Source organism: Syngnathus typhle, linkage group LG7 (genome assembly GCF_033458585.1).
Source record: "Syngnathus typhle isolate RoL2023-S1 ecotype Sweden linkage group LG7, RoL_Styp_1.0, whole genome shotgun sequence".
NCBI lineage: Eukaryota > Metazoa > Chordata > Actinopteri > Syngnathiformes > Syngnathidae > Syngnathus > Syngnathus typhle.
Genome location: NC_083744.1, coordinates 12,182,244 through 12,196,256, shown reverse-complemented (window position 1 = coordinate 12,196,256; position 14,013 = coordinate 12,182,244). Strand labels below are relative to the sequence as shown.

General features: G+C 41.9%; 1 protein-coding gene across 3 annotated transcripts; it reads right to left on the bottom strand.

The window, feature by feature from the left end:
* Positions 1 to 5,075: 5,075 nt before the first annotated feature.
* Positions 5,076 to 13,390, bottom strand: csnk2a2b (casein kinase 2, alpha prime polypeptide b). 3 transcript variants are annotated; one of them, XM_061282539.1, is made up of 12 exons: positions 12,446 to 13,390; positions 11,407 to 11,539; positions 9,054 to 9,155; positions 8,822 to 8,872; positions 8,684 to 8,743; positions 8,526 to 8,609; positions 7,199 to 7,309; positions 6,741 to 6,842; positions 6,571 to 6,671; positions 6,157 to 6,305; positions 5,901 to 5,981; positions 5,076 to 5,666 (listed from the first exon to the last, which is right to left on the bottom strand). In XM_061282539.1, the coding sequence occupies exons 1-11, from the start codon at positions 12,547 to 12,549 to the stop codon at positions 5,908 to 5,910; spliced, it is 1,071 nt and encodes a 356-aa protein (XP_061138523.1). In that variant the 5' UTR covers positions 12,550 to 13,390; the 3' UTR covers positions 5,076 to 5,666; positions 5,901 to 5,907. The 3 variants fall into 3 exon arrangements, with proteins under 3 accessions (XP_061138523.1, XP_061138524.1, XP_061138525.1); XM_061282540.1 differs by having other exon boundaries at positions 11,407 to 11,518; positions 12,446 to 13,388; XM_061282541.1 differs by lacking the exon at positions 12,446 to 13,390 and adding an exon at positions 9,821 to 9,875 and having other exon boundaries at positions 11,407 to 11,518.
* Positions 13,391 to 14,013: the final 623 nt, after the last annotated feature.

Below are 14,013 nucleotides of genomic sequence, written 5' to 3'. Positions count from 1 at the left end.
CGTGCCACAATTGCTGGGGCGTTTTGAGTGCGGTAATTGGTCTAACAGCACCTCCCGGCGGATTTTGGCGAACGCAGTTAAGGGGTACAAAGATGAAGAAGTGAGTATTACGCTCAAAGCGATTTTTAATATGAATATGTACCCCTCCATGTACATTGAAGAACAACTTGCTGCATGTGTAAAACAGTGGGATAGTATAGAATAGAGAATTGGTAGGACAGTGTAGACAAGGAGGACAGTGTAGAACAGTGATTGGCAACCGGTAGTCTGCAGCCCTCTTGTGGTCCGTGGCGTTATTGCAGGTGGTCCGCAAAATTGGAACTTGAAAGCAATTGTAACATTTTTAAAAATCAAATTGATTTATTATTTAGACCTGATTTTTTTCCAGCTAATTTTGTGAACCATTTACCCATCCAATGTAGCTGAGATTCCCAAAATAGACATACAGTTGCAAGTAAATACCTGTATAGGGCTATCCTCCTTCGGTGCAAAATAAAATAATATTCTGATGAATATTATTAGTCGATCAATAGCATCTTCACGTAGTTTACTTGGAGATCCAGTTGGTATTTGTGTGCGTGTGCGCGTACGTGCGTGTAAACAGTGACCTATTTTTACAAGTGGCATGCGAGCTAGTCAAGTGGCCCTTGGGTGCTAGTAGATGTCCACGGTGGTGACACCTGGTCTGGGGACACTGAGTGGATCTCTTCTGTCTCTGGGGTTGAAGTCACCGGGGTAATTAAAAAGCTCCTTTGTGTCCAGGCCCTGGAGGTGAATTAGAGCGACCTACAGACTGGGAATTAAGTCTCCATCATCAGATTTGTTGATGCCGTTTTCTCTCAGGTGGATGTGTTTGCTAGCACGCATTTCTTTATCAAAATAAAATGATGTGGAATACTCATCTCTCTGTGTTAACACTGAAATTGCTGAGGGAGTACCTCCATGTGCTTGCGCAATGATTGTTTGATAGATGTGTGTAACGTAGACAATGTGTAACGCCCTGATGCATCACTTTGTTCAGCAATGACATCAGACACCAAGTGACGCTTGCTTCCCTCAGCGCTCTCCTCCGTGTTGTCCATCTCAGCTGATCTTTTTCCCTCCATTTTGACATTCCGTCCCATGTGTCATGTCCCATCCATGCATAACATTTTACCTTCTTTGCTCCCCTTTCATCTGCTTTCCTTCTTTTGCCTCATTCCCTAAATTACAACTGCTTCTAAAAATACCTCACCACAAAAAGACCTCTTCATCAGTTCGCGTCAGTGTTTGTAACATGAAGCTACCTGAAGTGCACACGCGTGTGCGATGTCACTGTGGTGATGTCAGAAGGAGGTGGACTTTTGGCTTCGAAGGGTGATTGGCTGATCTTCTCTCCTGTTCATGTGTGTATCTATAAGAAGGCTGCCGTCCCAAACTGATGACAGTATTTTCTTGAATCAGGCCTTAACTTCATCATCATCATGGCTACTTTTGTCCATGTAAGTATGCGGACATATACGAGCTGATGTAAAACGTTTTATATGATTAAGAAGTTAGACTTGATGCTTTTTCCAATTTGCGCTTGTTAATACCCGAATAAGTTGTTTCATCATTTGCAGTCCAATGTACATGCGATGTGTTTTTTCACATATGGGCAATTGTTTGTGAGCACCATGATCAAATGTCAGTGCTGTAAGAGTGGAGGTTTAGGTTTCTGTTGGAGCAGGTGATTAAATCTACTGCCATTCACACTGTCCATGGAAAAGGGAGGCCCATTCATGCGTTTGATGTACATTTTACATAACTTGCTTTCAGGGTGGTTTAACTTTGTTACCACATAATGAGGTAATGTGATTTTAAAAAAATTATTCATCCTCAGTTTGGATTGACATTATATTATGTTTTGTATTGTGGTTGCAATTTGTACCTGATCCTTCAGGGGGGACTTAGTGTAAAACACTTCTTACACTATCGGGTCACAGTTATAGAACTCGAAATTTTTTAGAAATACATGATAACACACGCAGATTTTTACTTTACTTACTGACTTGCTCTGACAAATCAATCAGATAATAGGAAAATGCCATTATGCTTGCAAATTTAAAATTTGATTGGACAAAGAAACAGCTTATAATTACTGATATAGTACTAAGTTACTTTGACTAGAACTACTAGTTCTGAAGGCCCTGGACAGGTTCAATTAACATGACAATACATTTTGACTGGTAAGTTAAAGCTAATGTCCACATGCATTAAGGCAGTGCAGCCAAGAGCAACACTGAAAAGGAAAAAGTGTTGGGGAAAAAATAAGACGTTTTTTATTTTTATTAAAAAATGACTGAATTATTATCATTATTTTATTGAACACATTAAAGTAATATGTAATTATGTACCAAGGGCACAGGTTGTTGTTGTTGTTTTTTGCATGCATGCATCTAGGCTCAAAAAATGTATTGGATCATGTTAAAAAAGACAATTTTGTGTCCCTTAACACTTTGCCCTTTCTTCTTTCTATGTTGACAGTGTGCATCTTGTTATGCGCACAGCAGCGTTCAGCCCCTGCACATGTTTGGCAAAGGTCCCGATCGGGGCAACTATATGTCACTCTTTACTTACCGAGGTCCTCGCTATGCCCCACGACCACGCCTGCCTCGCCACGCTCCAAACATGACGTTGTGGCAGATCTGTCACATGCTGAAGCTGATGAAACAGGTCAGGAAAAGAGAAGCTGCTGCAGCCAGGTTCGGATCAATACAAGTCGGTGAATTCTATCTTAAATTATGAATTATGGTGTATATATTAAGATAATTACAGTACATCTGAAACAAATGATTATAACAATATATTCGAGAGAAAAAGCATGTTATTTAGCCTCGTTCAAATCTATGAGTAATACATGTTTTGTTGTGGGCAAGGGAGTGTACATTAAATAATTAAATAGTGTCATGTCACCACAACAAACATTCAATCACACTTGCTTCTCTAATTTCTCAACCTCTGTGTCCGGTTTCTTGTTCTTTACAGGAAACAGTCATGTGCCGCCCCGACACCGGTCTCCTCCGGCACCAAGTTGGAGAGGAAATGTATCCCGAGCTGTATCAGACACAAGCGCAATGTAAAACGTGCCTGCTGATCCACTAGTCCTTAATGACCAACTTTACCCTCAGCAGAAACCTTTTTTGGGGGGGGGGGGGGGGGGGGGGGGGAATCCGACTTACTCTTACTATCCCTGAAAAGACTTTTTAAAATGTCCATGCCCCGACAACATGGGAAACAGTTCATGTAGAGCCAATTTAAAATCAACTTCCCTCAAGTATGCCAGAGATGGGGTCACATTTGTAATGGCTCTGCTTTGTTCGCAAACCATCATCCGATCAGATGCTCTTGTGTTTGAAACAGCAATGGATCTGCTGGTTTTTGGGTGAAAGCTAATGAGGAGGAAATCATTTGCCACTCTTTTCGCATGAAGTGTTGATTGTGTTAAAAAGTGTGTGAAATAAATAAAATAGGTTGACAAACTTCCTGCGCTGTCAGTCTCACATTTTATCTTATTTATATCTAAACATAAACACACCAAATTGTTGCCTATTCAATTACCGTATTTTCCAGACTACAAGTCGCTCCAGAGTACAAGTCACACCAGTCATAAAATGCAGACATAATAAAGAAGAAAAAGACATATATAAGTCGCACTGGAGTATAAATCGCACTTTTGGGGGAAATTTATTTAATAAAATCCAACAGCAAGAACAGACATGTCATCTTGAAAGGCAATTTAAAATTAAAATAGAATAGAGGCAACAGGCTGAATAATTGTACGGTACGCTAACGTTACGATACATAAACAGCAAACTGAGAACGTGCTTGGTATGTTAACATAACATATTAAGAGTTATTCAAATAACTATAGCAACAAGTTTACCAAACCATCCATGTCACTCCAAATCACTAAATCCAATTAAATCTTCATCCTCTGTGTCACTTATAAACAACTCCGCTAACCCCGGAAGTAGAAGATGCGGCGCTTCCTCTTCTACATGAGTATAAATCGCACCACTGGCCAAACTATAAAAAAAACGGTGACTTATAGTCTGGAAAATACAGTAATTTCATATGGTACCTTGACATACAATTAGAATTCAATTGTTCCACGTAACTGAATCTCCATCCACCCGTCCGTCCATCCATGATCTGAACAGATTCCAAGTGCAACTGAGAACGGAAGACCTTTATCTTAGACAACTGCCGATGATTTCATAACACTGTGGGCTGGCACTCATGACAAATGTGGTCAACAACAAAGACAACCCGGTGTGTGTTTGTGTTAGGTGTACATTTGGGAGTCAAGTCACTTTTTATTTTATGGCTCGAAGCTCAAAGAGTACCAGTGTGGTTGGACACCCGAGGACGTGTGTGGTTGAGCATCGCTAGACGTGAGCAAGTCGTCACGTTGTTGAGAAGTAAGCCAAAGCTCCGGTTTCTTAAGTGGAGTTGATACATTGGTGTCACGCTCACTCACTGACAGCAACTACAACTAATGATTGATGACCCGTACAAACAAGCTTCCGTATCAGACAACTTTGGCACGTGCACCGTGCAAGTATGTCACACCAAAAACAATTTGACAATGTCAAACTATGATAAACGCTTTCCATACAGTATTTTTTGTCAGAGTAACAATGAAATTGCTTGAACACGTATGCAACATATGCTAAAATTTTTGGTAACACCAGCAGAAGGGTAGTCAGAGTCATTTAAAAATACCACCTTGACTATTGCACGTTTCTTTTCATTTTATGGACGAAGCACAGCGCAACGCTCACATTGAATTTTGGAGGTTTATCAGCATTTGTAAATTTTTATTTGCCAATGCATATAAATTGGCATCATTTATAGGCTGTTTTTTGCTTTCGTAAGCCAGCTTGTGAGTGTCCACTGTGGTTTTAAGTTTAGCCCTGAGAACAGAGCTGATGGTGCAGGCCTTCGATGCATTCATGTCACCTCTTTCTACTTGGTGTAGTTTGCATCATTGCAGGATTGCATGCAATTCCTTTAGACATTATACAAAAAAAAAAAACTCTTGACAGGCAAAGTTCATCTAAATAAAAATCATTTATTTTTCATTAATATTATTATCATTCTAGCTAGAGAGAGTCCACCATGCCACCTTCAGAACTGGAGTAGTGCTAAGACATTTGTCTGTCAGGGTAAAAGATGGCAAGGAGGGCGGACAGAGAGATGGGTGCATGGATGAACGGGGTCTTGGGGAGAGGGAGGGGTGGTGGCTTGTACGGGGGTCACACTCCTGTCCATCTTCCATGCTGATGCAAACAAAGAGGTGGGACGACATAAAGGAAGGATGGAGGCATGGAGAGGGAATCTTTAAAAGTGTTGTCCTTGTACATGAGACTGACATGGGAGGGGGTCGGGTGGTGAGCAGCTTCAAGCTCATTGGTCAGACTGCTGGACAGGACACCAGAACAGGCCAATCACAGACTGATACAGAGGAGGAGGGTGTATGTATACCTGCTTGCATGTGTGTATGCGTGCGTGTCTGTTTGCACATATCTGCGAGAGTGTAACTGGTCAGTTACTTTGATCCATTGTCACTGTACACTTGTCAAAGTTACTGTCACAACCGCGGACAAAGTTGAGGTAACAAACATCCTTCTTCTTTCGACTTTCTGCAGAGAAAGAGGAGAAATGGCACAAGGGAACATATTAACCCATTTCAAAATGTAAAACAAACAAGAGTGCACAGAAAGCTTTTCATGGTTGGCTGTTTCAGCTAACCTTTGACCTGATATCCCATCATCTAAAATTGTGGCACCAAATGATTTTGTTTAAGGGCCCATTCATTCCCAAGACGTTTCTAATGTCACCTTCCCAGATTTTGTTCTATTGTATAGAATACACACCTTTGTTTCATCGCGCCGTGGTGTTGCCACTGGAAACCATGTTGTCAGAGTTGGACAGAGACTGCTCCTTTACAACTGGGTCTGTTGTAAGTTACAGCGATTAGTGTTAATGCATCCTGGAGCTCCACACTGACAAATGATTGAATACCAACAATACAGCACAAGCTAAAGAAAAACATTCAGGGACACTTCCCAGTGTCAATGCTGCTCCAACATTCACACTAGGGTCTAAGGATGGAATGTGTGTGTTACTGACAGAAGTAGGGATGCTCCATGGCCTCTGTGGCTGTCAATCTCTGTTGGTGGTCATAGCGTAGCAGCTTGTCCAGAAGGTCCAAAGCCTCAGGACTCACTAAGTGCTGGTTTTCGGTTTGCACAAACTGCTCCCAGCGCTTCCTGCTCTGTCTGAGATCATGCGCAGCAAGTAAGTAAACGAATTGGCAGAGGGTTGTCATTATTGTATATACTAGTGCTACAACATTCACAAAATAAACTTGTCTGTTTTGATATCAATTTATGTATACACTCTGAAGCACTTATGGTCCCCAGAGCTATATGAGGTTCATTTAACACTGATTCGGAACGTAAATAAAGACTAACTATTTTATGTGACGATCCCCCGTTCCTTATTTTTTGAAACTAGTTCAAGTAAGAATTCTGGCTGACTTACTGTCCAAGCAGATCTTTGAAGCGTGGATCCAGTTCGATGTGGTATTTACGCAGGTAGCCGAACAGCTCATCTGTCCCCAAAACCTTGGCAATTCGCACCAGCTGCAAAACGGACTAGACTCAGGCAAACAATCAATCTCAACATCTGAGATGCTTCGGTGAGAGAGTTACCTGGTCATAATTGTCCTGCCCGTGGAAGAAGGGCTCTTTCTGGAAGATCATGCTGGCAAGCATACAGCCCAAGCTCCACATGTCTAGACTGTAATCATACATCTGAAAGACAAGAGTTCAAACAATAGCAATGGAAGCAATTCCTATCAGCTATGTGAACAACACAAACTCTCCCACCTTTGCGTTGCCTTTTGTCATACGCTATAAGGCGTGCAATGATAGTAAAGGAAAAGTGCAATAACTGCTAAACCAAAAATGGACTCTTGACATTAAGCATCTTGCTGTTAAGTACACTACGAGCAATAAACCTTTAATCTCTATTATACACATACATTTATTTTGTTATTGTACACGAATTTATTGTATGCTGCACAACACTAATTTACGTTAAAAAAAAAGGGGGGGGGGGGGGGTCAATACTAAAATTTCTTTCTAAGCCAGCACGTTACACGCCTTACCTGATAATCCACCAGAAGCTCTGGGCCTTTAAAATAGCGGGATGCCACTCTGACATTGTACTCCTGGGAAGGGTGATAGAACTCTGCCAAACCCCAATCTATAAGGCGTAGCTGTGGGGGGAATAACACTTATTAAAATCCAACATTCAGACAGAACTGAAAAATATGGGAAGTAATGTCAAGTGGTCAATTTTCTCTATTAAGAGGAATGTAAACAAACCCCATGGAAGTCCTGAAATGTCCATTAAACTGGCGATTTGTTGCCCTCTGCTGGACATGTTGCAGTGTATAATTTGAAGTGCAAAAATGGTGATTCCAGCCTACATGCGGGGAGCGTGAATGATTTTGAAACCATTGAAATGCTTTTTAATAACTCATTTTTAAAAATGTTTGATAATCATGTTGGGTGTGTTGATAGCACCACAGTAAAAGTGATAATGCATTGACAGCAAGTCAGTTACAATTTTGTTACATAAATGCCCCTTTAAACACACCGAGGGTCGGTTGGATATCGTTTTAAGAATGACCACACATATACTCAGTTCTTCTCATAAATTACTTGAAATCGGACTTGATTTTTTTCCCCATCTCTGTCAGATACTTTGTCAGATCTTATTCATCGTGAAAAATTCCACCATCCACAACAGCATTCTAGTAGTATTCACCATGAGTGGTCGGACCAAAATTACATCTGCTGTTATTTTGAGGCTCGTCCTCCCACACTATTCACAGTTAGCGGAACTCACATAACCAAGAAGAGAGAGAATATTCTCTAACATGAGTCAAAAAGGCAACAGAATGAGAAGTAAAAAAAAAAAAAAGGCTTTGAATACAGCAGGCCCGTGCCACTGATCTTCAGTAGTGATGGGCAACATGGACAAAATTTATGATACTGATAAAGTTGGAAATATGGTTGATTATTGTTGTAAAATAATTAACCGTATACTTTATTTCTATGGCTTGGCAATGCACGGCGAGCAGGTGTGTCCCACTCTTTTCACTGCCTGTAGTTTGTGACATCACCACACCGTGCAATCTCCGTCGGATGATAGTCATTGGTCGACTTTAGGGTATCTGGTTGGTTGCCTTGCGCTGCATATCAGCGCAAGCGTGATAAATTCACTTAGTTGCCAGATATCGTCTTGACTTTCAGGTTTAGTATTTTGTATGGATGGATGGATGGATGGATGGATGGATGGATGGATGGATGGATGGATAAATGTACAGTCAGTCCGTCATCTGGACTCATAAGACACCATGGCCATTTTTCATTGCTGCTTCATTAAGTGTGTGTGTTACTGTGTGTAATTAATAGGAGACTGCCTACCTTTCTCAACTGGTGGTCGATCATCACATTGTGGGGTTTGACATCTCGGTGCATGATTCCCATGCTGTGACAGTAGTCCAGGGCCTGGCCAGTGACAAGTACAGACCAAACATTAATAATGACCATACTGACGAAATCTACTAAATGTCATTTCTCACCTTCAGTAGTTCGTACATATAAAAACGGATATCATAGTCAGTCAACTTCTGGTATAACTCCTGTAGGGGTGAAAGATGAGGTTGTCATTTGGAAATATCCCAACATTGGGCAATATTTAAAAAGGTGACCGTTGTTACCTTGAAGTCTGTGTTATTGATGCATTCAAAGACAAGTGCTGGAGTTCTGGACTGTGATAACATGACAAAGAGAAGAAAACTTGCTCATTTAACAGCAACTTCATTATTCAGACAGTGATGGAGAAACTGGTGCATGAAAGAAACCAATAGATGCTTGTCCGCCATCTACGAGAATTCCCCGTGGTTGCACTCAAAATTTACACTATGGATATAATTTCATTTGTTAACTTACCACGGGGTCTTTGACTGTGTCCACCAGACGGATGATGTTGGTCCCACCTCTCAGGTTCTCCAAGATCTTGATCTCACGCTTGATCTTCTTTTTCTTAACTGGCTGAGATGTGACATGGGAAGGGGAGTTGGGGAGTGGGAAATCACATCACATGTCACTTTTGACTCCTGATGCTGAAGCTGCTTATTCAGCTGGCCTGCCTCTGGCCTGCATGCTTCAGCATCATACTGTCAAGTCACTCAGACAACTCTCGCAGCAAAAATGCCGTTTAGGTGCGGCGGATCTCAGTTCATAGGGCTGCTCCATGAATCGAATTGTAATCATGATTACAATTTTATCTCAAAAGTCATATAATCGAGGACAAACGATTATTGGCTGTTTTCGTTCTGAGATGTGCAAGCGCAACTCAACCGCTACGCCCCCGCGTGTGTGCAGAGTAGCGATCCAGGCCATATTTAACAGGCAGTGTTGTACCTTAACGCGTTCAATGAACGAATGTTCATGAAGTCGTTCATATTTTAGAAGAACGTAGGCATTTTTGCTCCGTGAACGCGCTCATTCTGGGGCCAATGAATGATTTTGAACAGCAGTTTACTTTCGTTCAAGGATGCCAGGGTTTCTCTTAGACTTCAAAATAAAACAGTGCTAAATACACTGGAAACAAGGCAAGGGGGAAAAGGATTTGGCCACAAAAAGTGGCACGGCACACGCCTCATCAAAATGCGACGAAAGCACGATGTCAGACGCGCCATTCAATGAAAACTCACGTGTCGCGCGGCGAGCATCCCCACTCGCCCTTTCTTGTCAAACGGTATCATCATCCTGTGAGAGCATTCAGGCATTTGGCGTTGAACCACAAATTACTCTTAATGAGATTGTTTCTGTTGTTTTAGTCATGGATTTACCTTTGCACTTTTAGGTCCCAAATTCTAAACGTTTTCTGGTTCTTTGGGCAAGCAAGACATAAATTGGTGTTTGCGCATTCTGGACCACGGTCATGGTTTTGTTTCAATACATACGGAAAAAGACAATTCAAGCCATTTTCTCTTGTATTTAAGATTGTACAGCGATAGCACCTAGATATTAGTGTGAATGGAATGGGTGAAAACAATGAGAAAATGCCAGAGGGTTAAACCGCAAAGCAACTTTTTTTTGATTGAGGGAAGAGGGAATTATAAAGTTTAAAAATTGGTAAAATCAAAATGATGAACTATGAACTGTTAAAAGTTAAAAGTTGTGAACTGAACTTTGAGCTAGTTAGTGTAGAAAATGAACTTTCCCAACTCTGTTAATGGGAGTGTTTTTTTTTTTGTTTTTTTAATATGTTCAATAAATAGTTCCAGTCATGTTCAGCAAATGCTTTTCCAATTTCCAAAACATAATTGTGATTAATATATTGAACAAAATAAATCACAATGATTTTTACCCCTAATCGAGCAGCCCTACTAGCTGATATTATTTTTGCTGTCATCTGTACGTCAAAGTGCATCCCCACGGATGTGCACTGCTTGCTTAAACATGGCTGAGCAGAGCACATTGGGGAAAAAAAACCTCAAAATTGCCTAATTGGCCACTCCTTTTCCAAATGGTCTTGCGACGTGTCTTCAAAAATGGGACAGCGTGAGTGGAATCATTGTCATTTTCTGTTCCATACGCCAAAGAGCCTGGTGAAAGGCAGTCATAAACCAAAGGTATGCGCTTCTGAGACGTAAATATTTTGCAGAGCGTGCCTGTCATGTGAAACTGCTGAACATTCAAAATTAGTAGGGACTGATACTTCCAAGAGGAAAAACTTGATTTCAAAAAAAGATTTCCTTTTCATTCTTTCTCTGGTAATTAATGTTATTACCTGTATTGTAATTGGATTTGGCTTTCAAAGCCTGTTTTCAGGAGAAATAAAGAAAGAGGAAAATATTAAAGGAAAAGTTGTTCTGCAAGTCAATTGCTTTTCCTTTATGTAAAAATTAAAGGTTTGAATAATCTGATTCCTATGTGAGAAAAATACACATTCCAAGGCCATAATGCCTTTTTCAAGGTTGTACATTGCAGGTGTCACGCAAAACTTTAGAATTAAAACAGCGTGTCATGCAATCTCACCAGAACTCAGTTCAGTGACTACCAAGATTATTTTTGTTTTTCTTTGGCTTCTTGAAACTAATATTCCAAAACGACAAGCCTTAGAAGAGCAGTTTAACACAAGAAGAGAACAATATAGACATCTTTCATGAGGGTAGCAGACTGACCGTTTCATGCACTGTCAAACTACTTTTCGCCCACCTTCATCATGTGCATCGTTATTTTAAAAAAGAGGAGAGGTCGTTGTAGTTTTCTCTTTCGGATCAAACATGCTTACCTTCAGAATCTTGACCACCACCTTCTCGTTGTTGGTGATGTTTATGGCCTCGAACACTTCACTATACTTCCCTCTGCCCAGTTTACGTACCAGCTGGTAGTCCTCTTGGTTGCTATGGGGACAGACAGAGAATCTGTGCAGTGTATGCATGTAAGCAATAGTGGAAAAAATATCTTTAGATCCGGAGTGAAAGCCCATCCAACCATCCTTGTCCTACACTGCTTGTCATCATTTGGCTCAGAGGAGAGCTGAAGCTTACTCATAATAATTTATGTAGTGTGTTAAATGCTTGTTCATTTTTTAAACCAAACCGAACTAACGGTTTAGTCATTACAATCCTTCAGAGGGAAATGTAACTCACACTGCAATACTGTACATACATACTTTGTGTTGCACACATGCAGACATTCCAGGCCAGATTCTGAGTTAAAGAGGCACGCAAACTGCTTGGCAAGAACTGGAAGGGTTAGGGTTGTCGCCAACAACTAGCTGCCATATTCTAATTATTGGCCAGAATAAGACTCGAACCTGTGATATTCAAACATTTTTTTTTACTAGGAGCACAGTGGCGCAAAATAAGTAAATTAATAAAAAAAAAAAATAAAATAAATAAATAAAACATTTCTCAATAATATGACTGGTCACACAGGTGCAAAGGCCACCATTAGTGGGCAGTCTGGAACCCTGGGGTACACCCCGGATTGGTCACCAGATATAGACAACCAACCATTTATGATCACATTCACATCGATGGATAATTTAAACCATTCAACCTATGGCCAGAGCAAATTTGAACCCAGAGCTTTGATGAGGAAGAAGAAAACAATATGCTTTCGAAAAATGTGCTGAGCGCTTTCAAAGCATAAATCTGGCAAAGTAGCAAGGAGGATGGTGAGAGACTGCAATGTGGTGTCATCACACCCTTGCAGCAAGACGTGTAAAAATAGACAACCATCCACACTTTCCCTAACAAGCAGCCATTATGTGCAGGAATCACATGCATGCTATGAAAGACAACCAGAATAAGAAATGTCCTCACTTCCAGTTGGGTACGTGGGCCTCGTAGTCCCAGTAATCCCGGCTCTTCAGTGTGTTGACATCGACGTACACACGGGACTTGCTACCGGCCACCGGACCCGGCATGGCGAGACCCGTGGCTCGGAAGCGGGGCGGTCACGGGACGGGAGATTGGTCACGGACAATGTTGTGTGGGTTCCGGTTGTAGACCAAGATCAGGATCAAAGCTCGTAGGTGGGTGACAAGAGGACGAAAGGCGCTAGCTTCCGTCTGCAGCAAGTGACGATAAAAGGGGAGCGGGCGGAGAGGAGCTCAAATGCCCGCCCTGCAGTTCTCCTTCACCGGATTGTCAGATACAACGTTCCCGATGGGGCTAAGAGAGGAAGTCGAGATTCCGGAGAGGAGCGAGGAGGCATCGGGGTGATGAGGTAGAACAGACAGCGGCTCCAAAAGTGGCCACCGAGGATTGGTGTCAGTAATTTCAACACCGCTTGCTTAAAAGTGAGGGGCTACTTTGGAGCCACGGGCCCTGAATATAAAACGTTAGGGGGTAAAGCGATACGTTTCCTGTGCCAAATGGAGGGCAGTAACCCCTCGGTGGTCCACTCTTAGCTATCAATCAAATGTTGATTGGCGATGTTGATCGGTAGTGGGGTCGAGCTCCGGGAGGGAGAGAGGGGGTGGAGTATCGGAGATCGATGTTGTAAGCTAACGTTAGCGAGCGATGCTACTTGAGCGCGGAGATGTCGCACAGACGAGGAGCGCTCGCCGCCGTGCACCACCTGCAGCGGATCCCGCGTCATCAGCGACCGGCTGTGCGGGGAATGAGCGCTTCGAGAGACTCCCCCGCCAGGACAAGACGGCGGCCGACGAACTGTGGGTGTCTTCAGTGGCCACGGTCCTCCCCGGTCGACGGCTCAGGAAAGGGGAGCGGAGCGAGAATGAAGATACGCTAGCGCCACCCGGAAGTGAAAGCCGATGACTACGGGGTTGAGATTGAGAAGCAGAATCACCGGCTAAACTGCTGTGACACAGCGACCCCTTGTGACCAGGAAGGGAAGTCTCCCAAACAGGACCGAAAGACAGTGCTAAATTTCCTATTAAAATGAACAGAAATCTCATCAAGCTGTTGAAAAACACATTTTTTGGTAATGTGGTTTATCGTATGAAACATTAAAAGAGGCATCTGAGTAAAATGTCAGCATTATCAGACAGACCCTTTGAAGAAGATTCCAGTCACGTAAGTATGATTTTCCTGTGTCAAACATGAATGAAGTTAGAACTTAGATATAATAATAATAATAAAATAAAAACAAGGACTACTATGGTTGTTCATATTTTCCAAATAGATACCATGCATAGAAAAAATATTAAGAAGCAAGCGTGAACGCAGTCAATTAAGGAACAAATGTTAGGGGCTATTTGCAGTTGTTAGAATTCATGTAATTAGCATATTTGGGTTCAAACCATCACACCATGGCATAATTTCCGGTGCACGGTTTATGTGGTCCCGCGTACCCAGGGCGTGTCAACGATAATGCACCTTACAATTTGATGGCTAAAGGTTGACTACACTTCACCTCTGGTGGA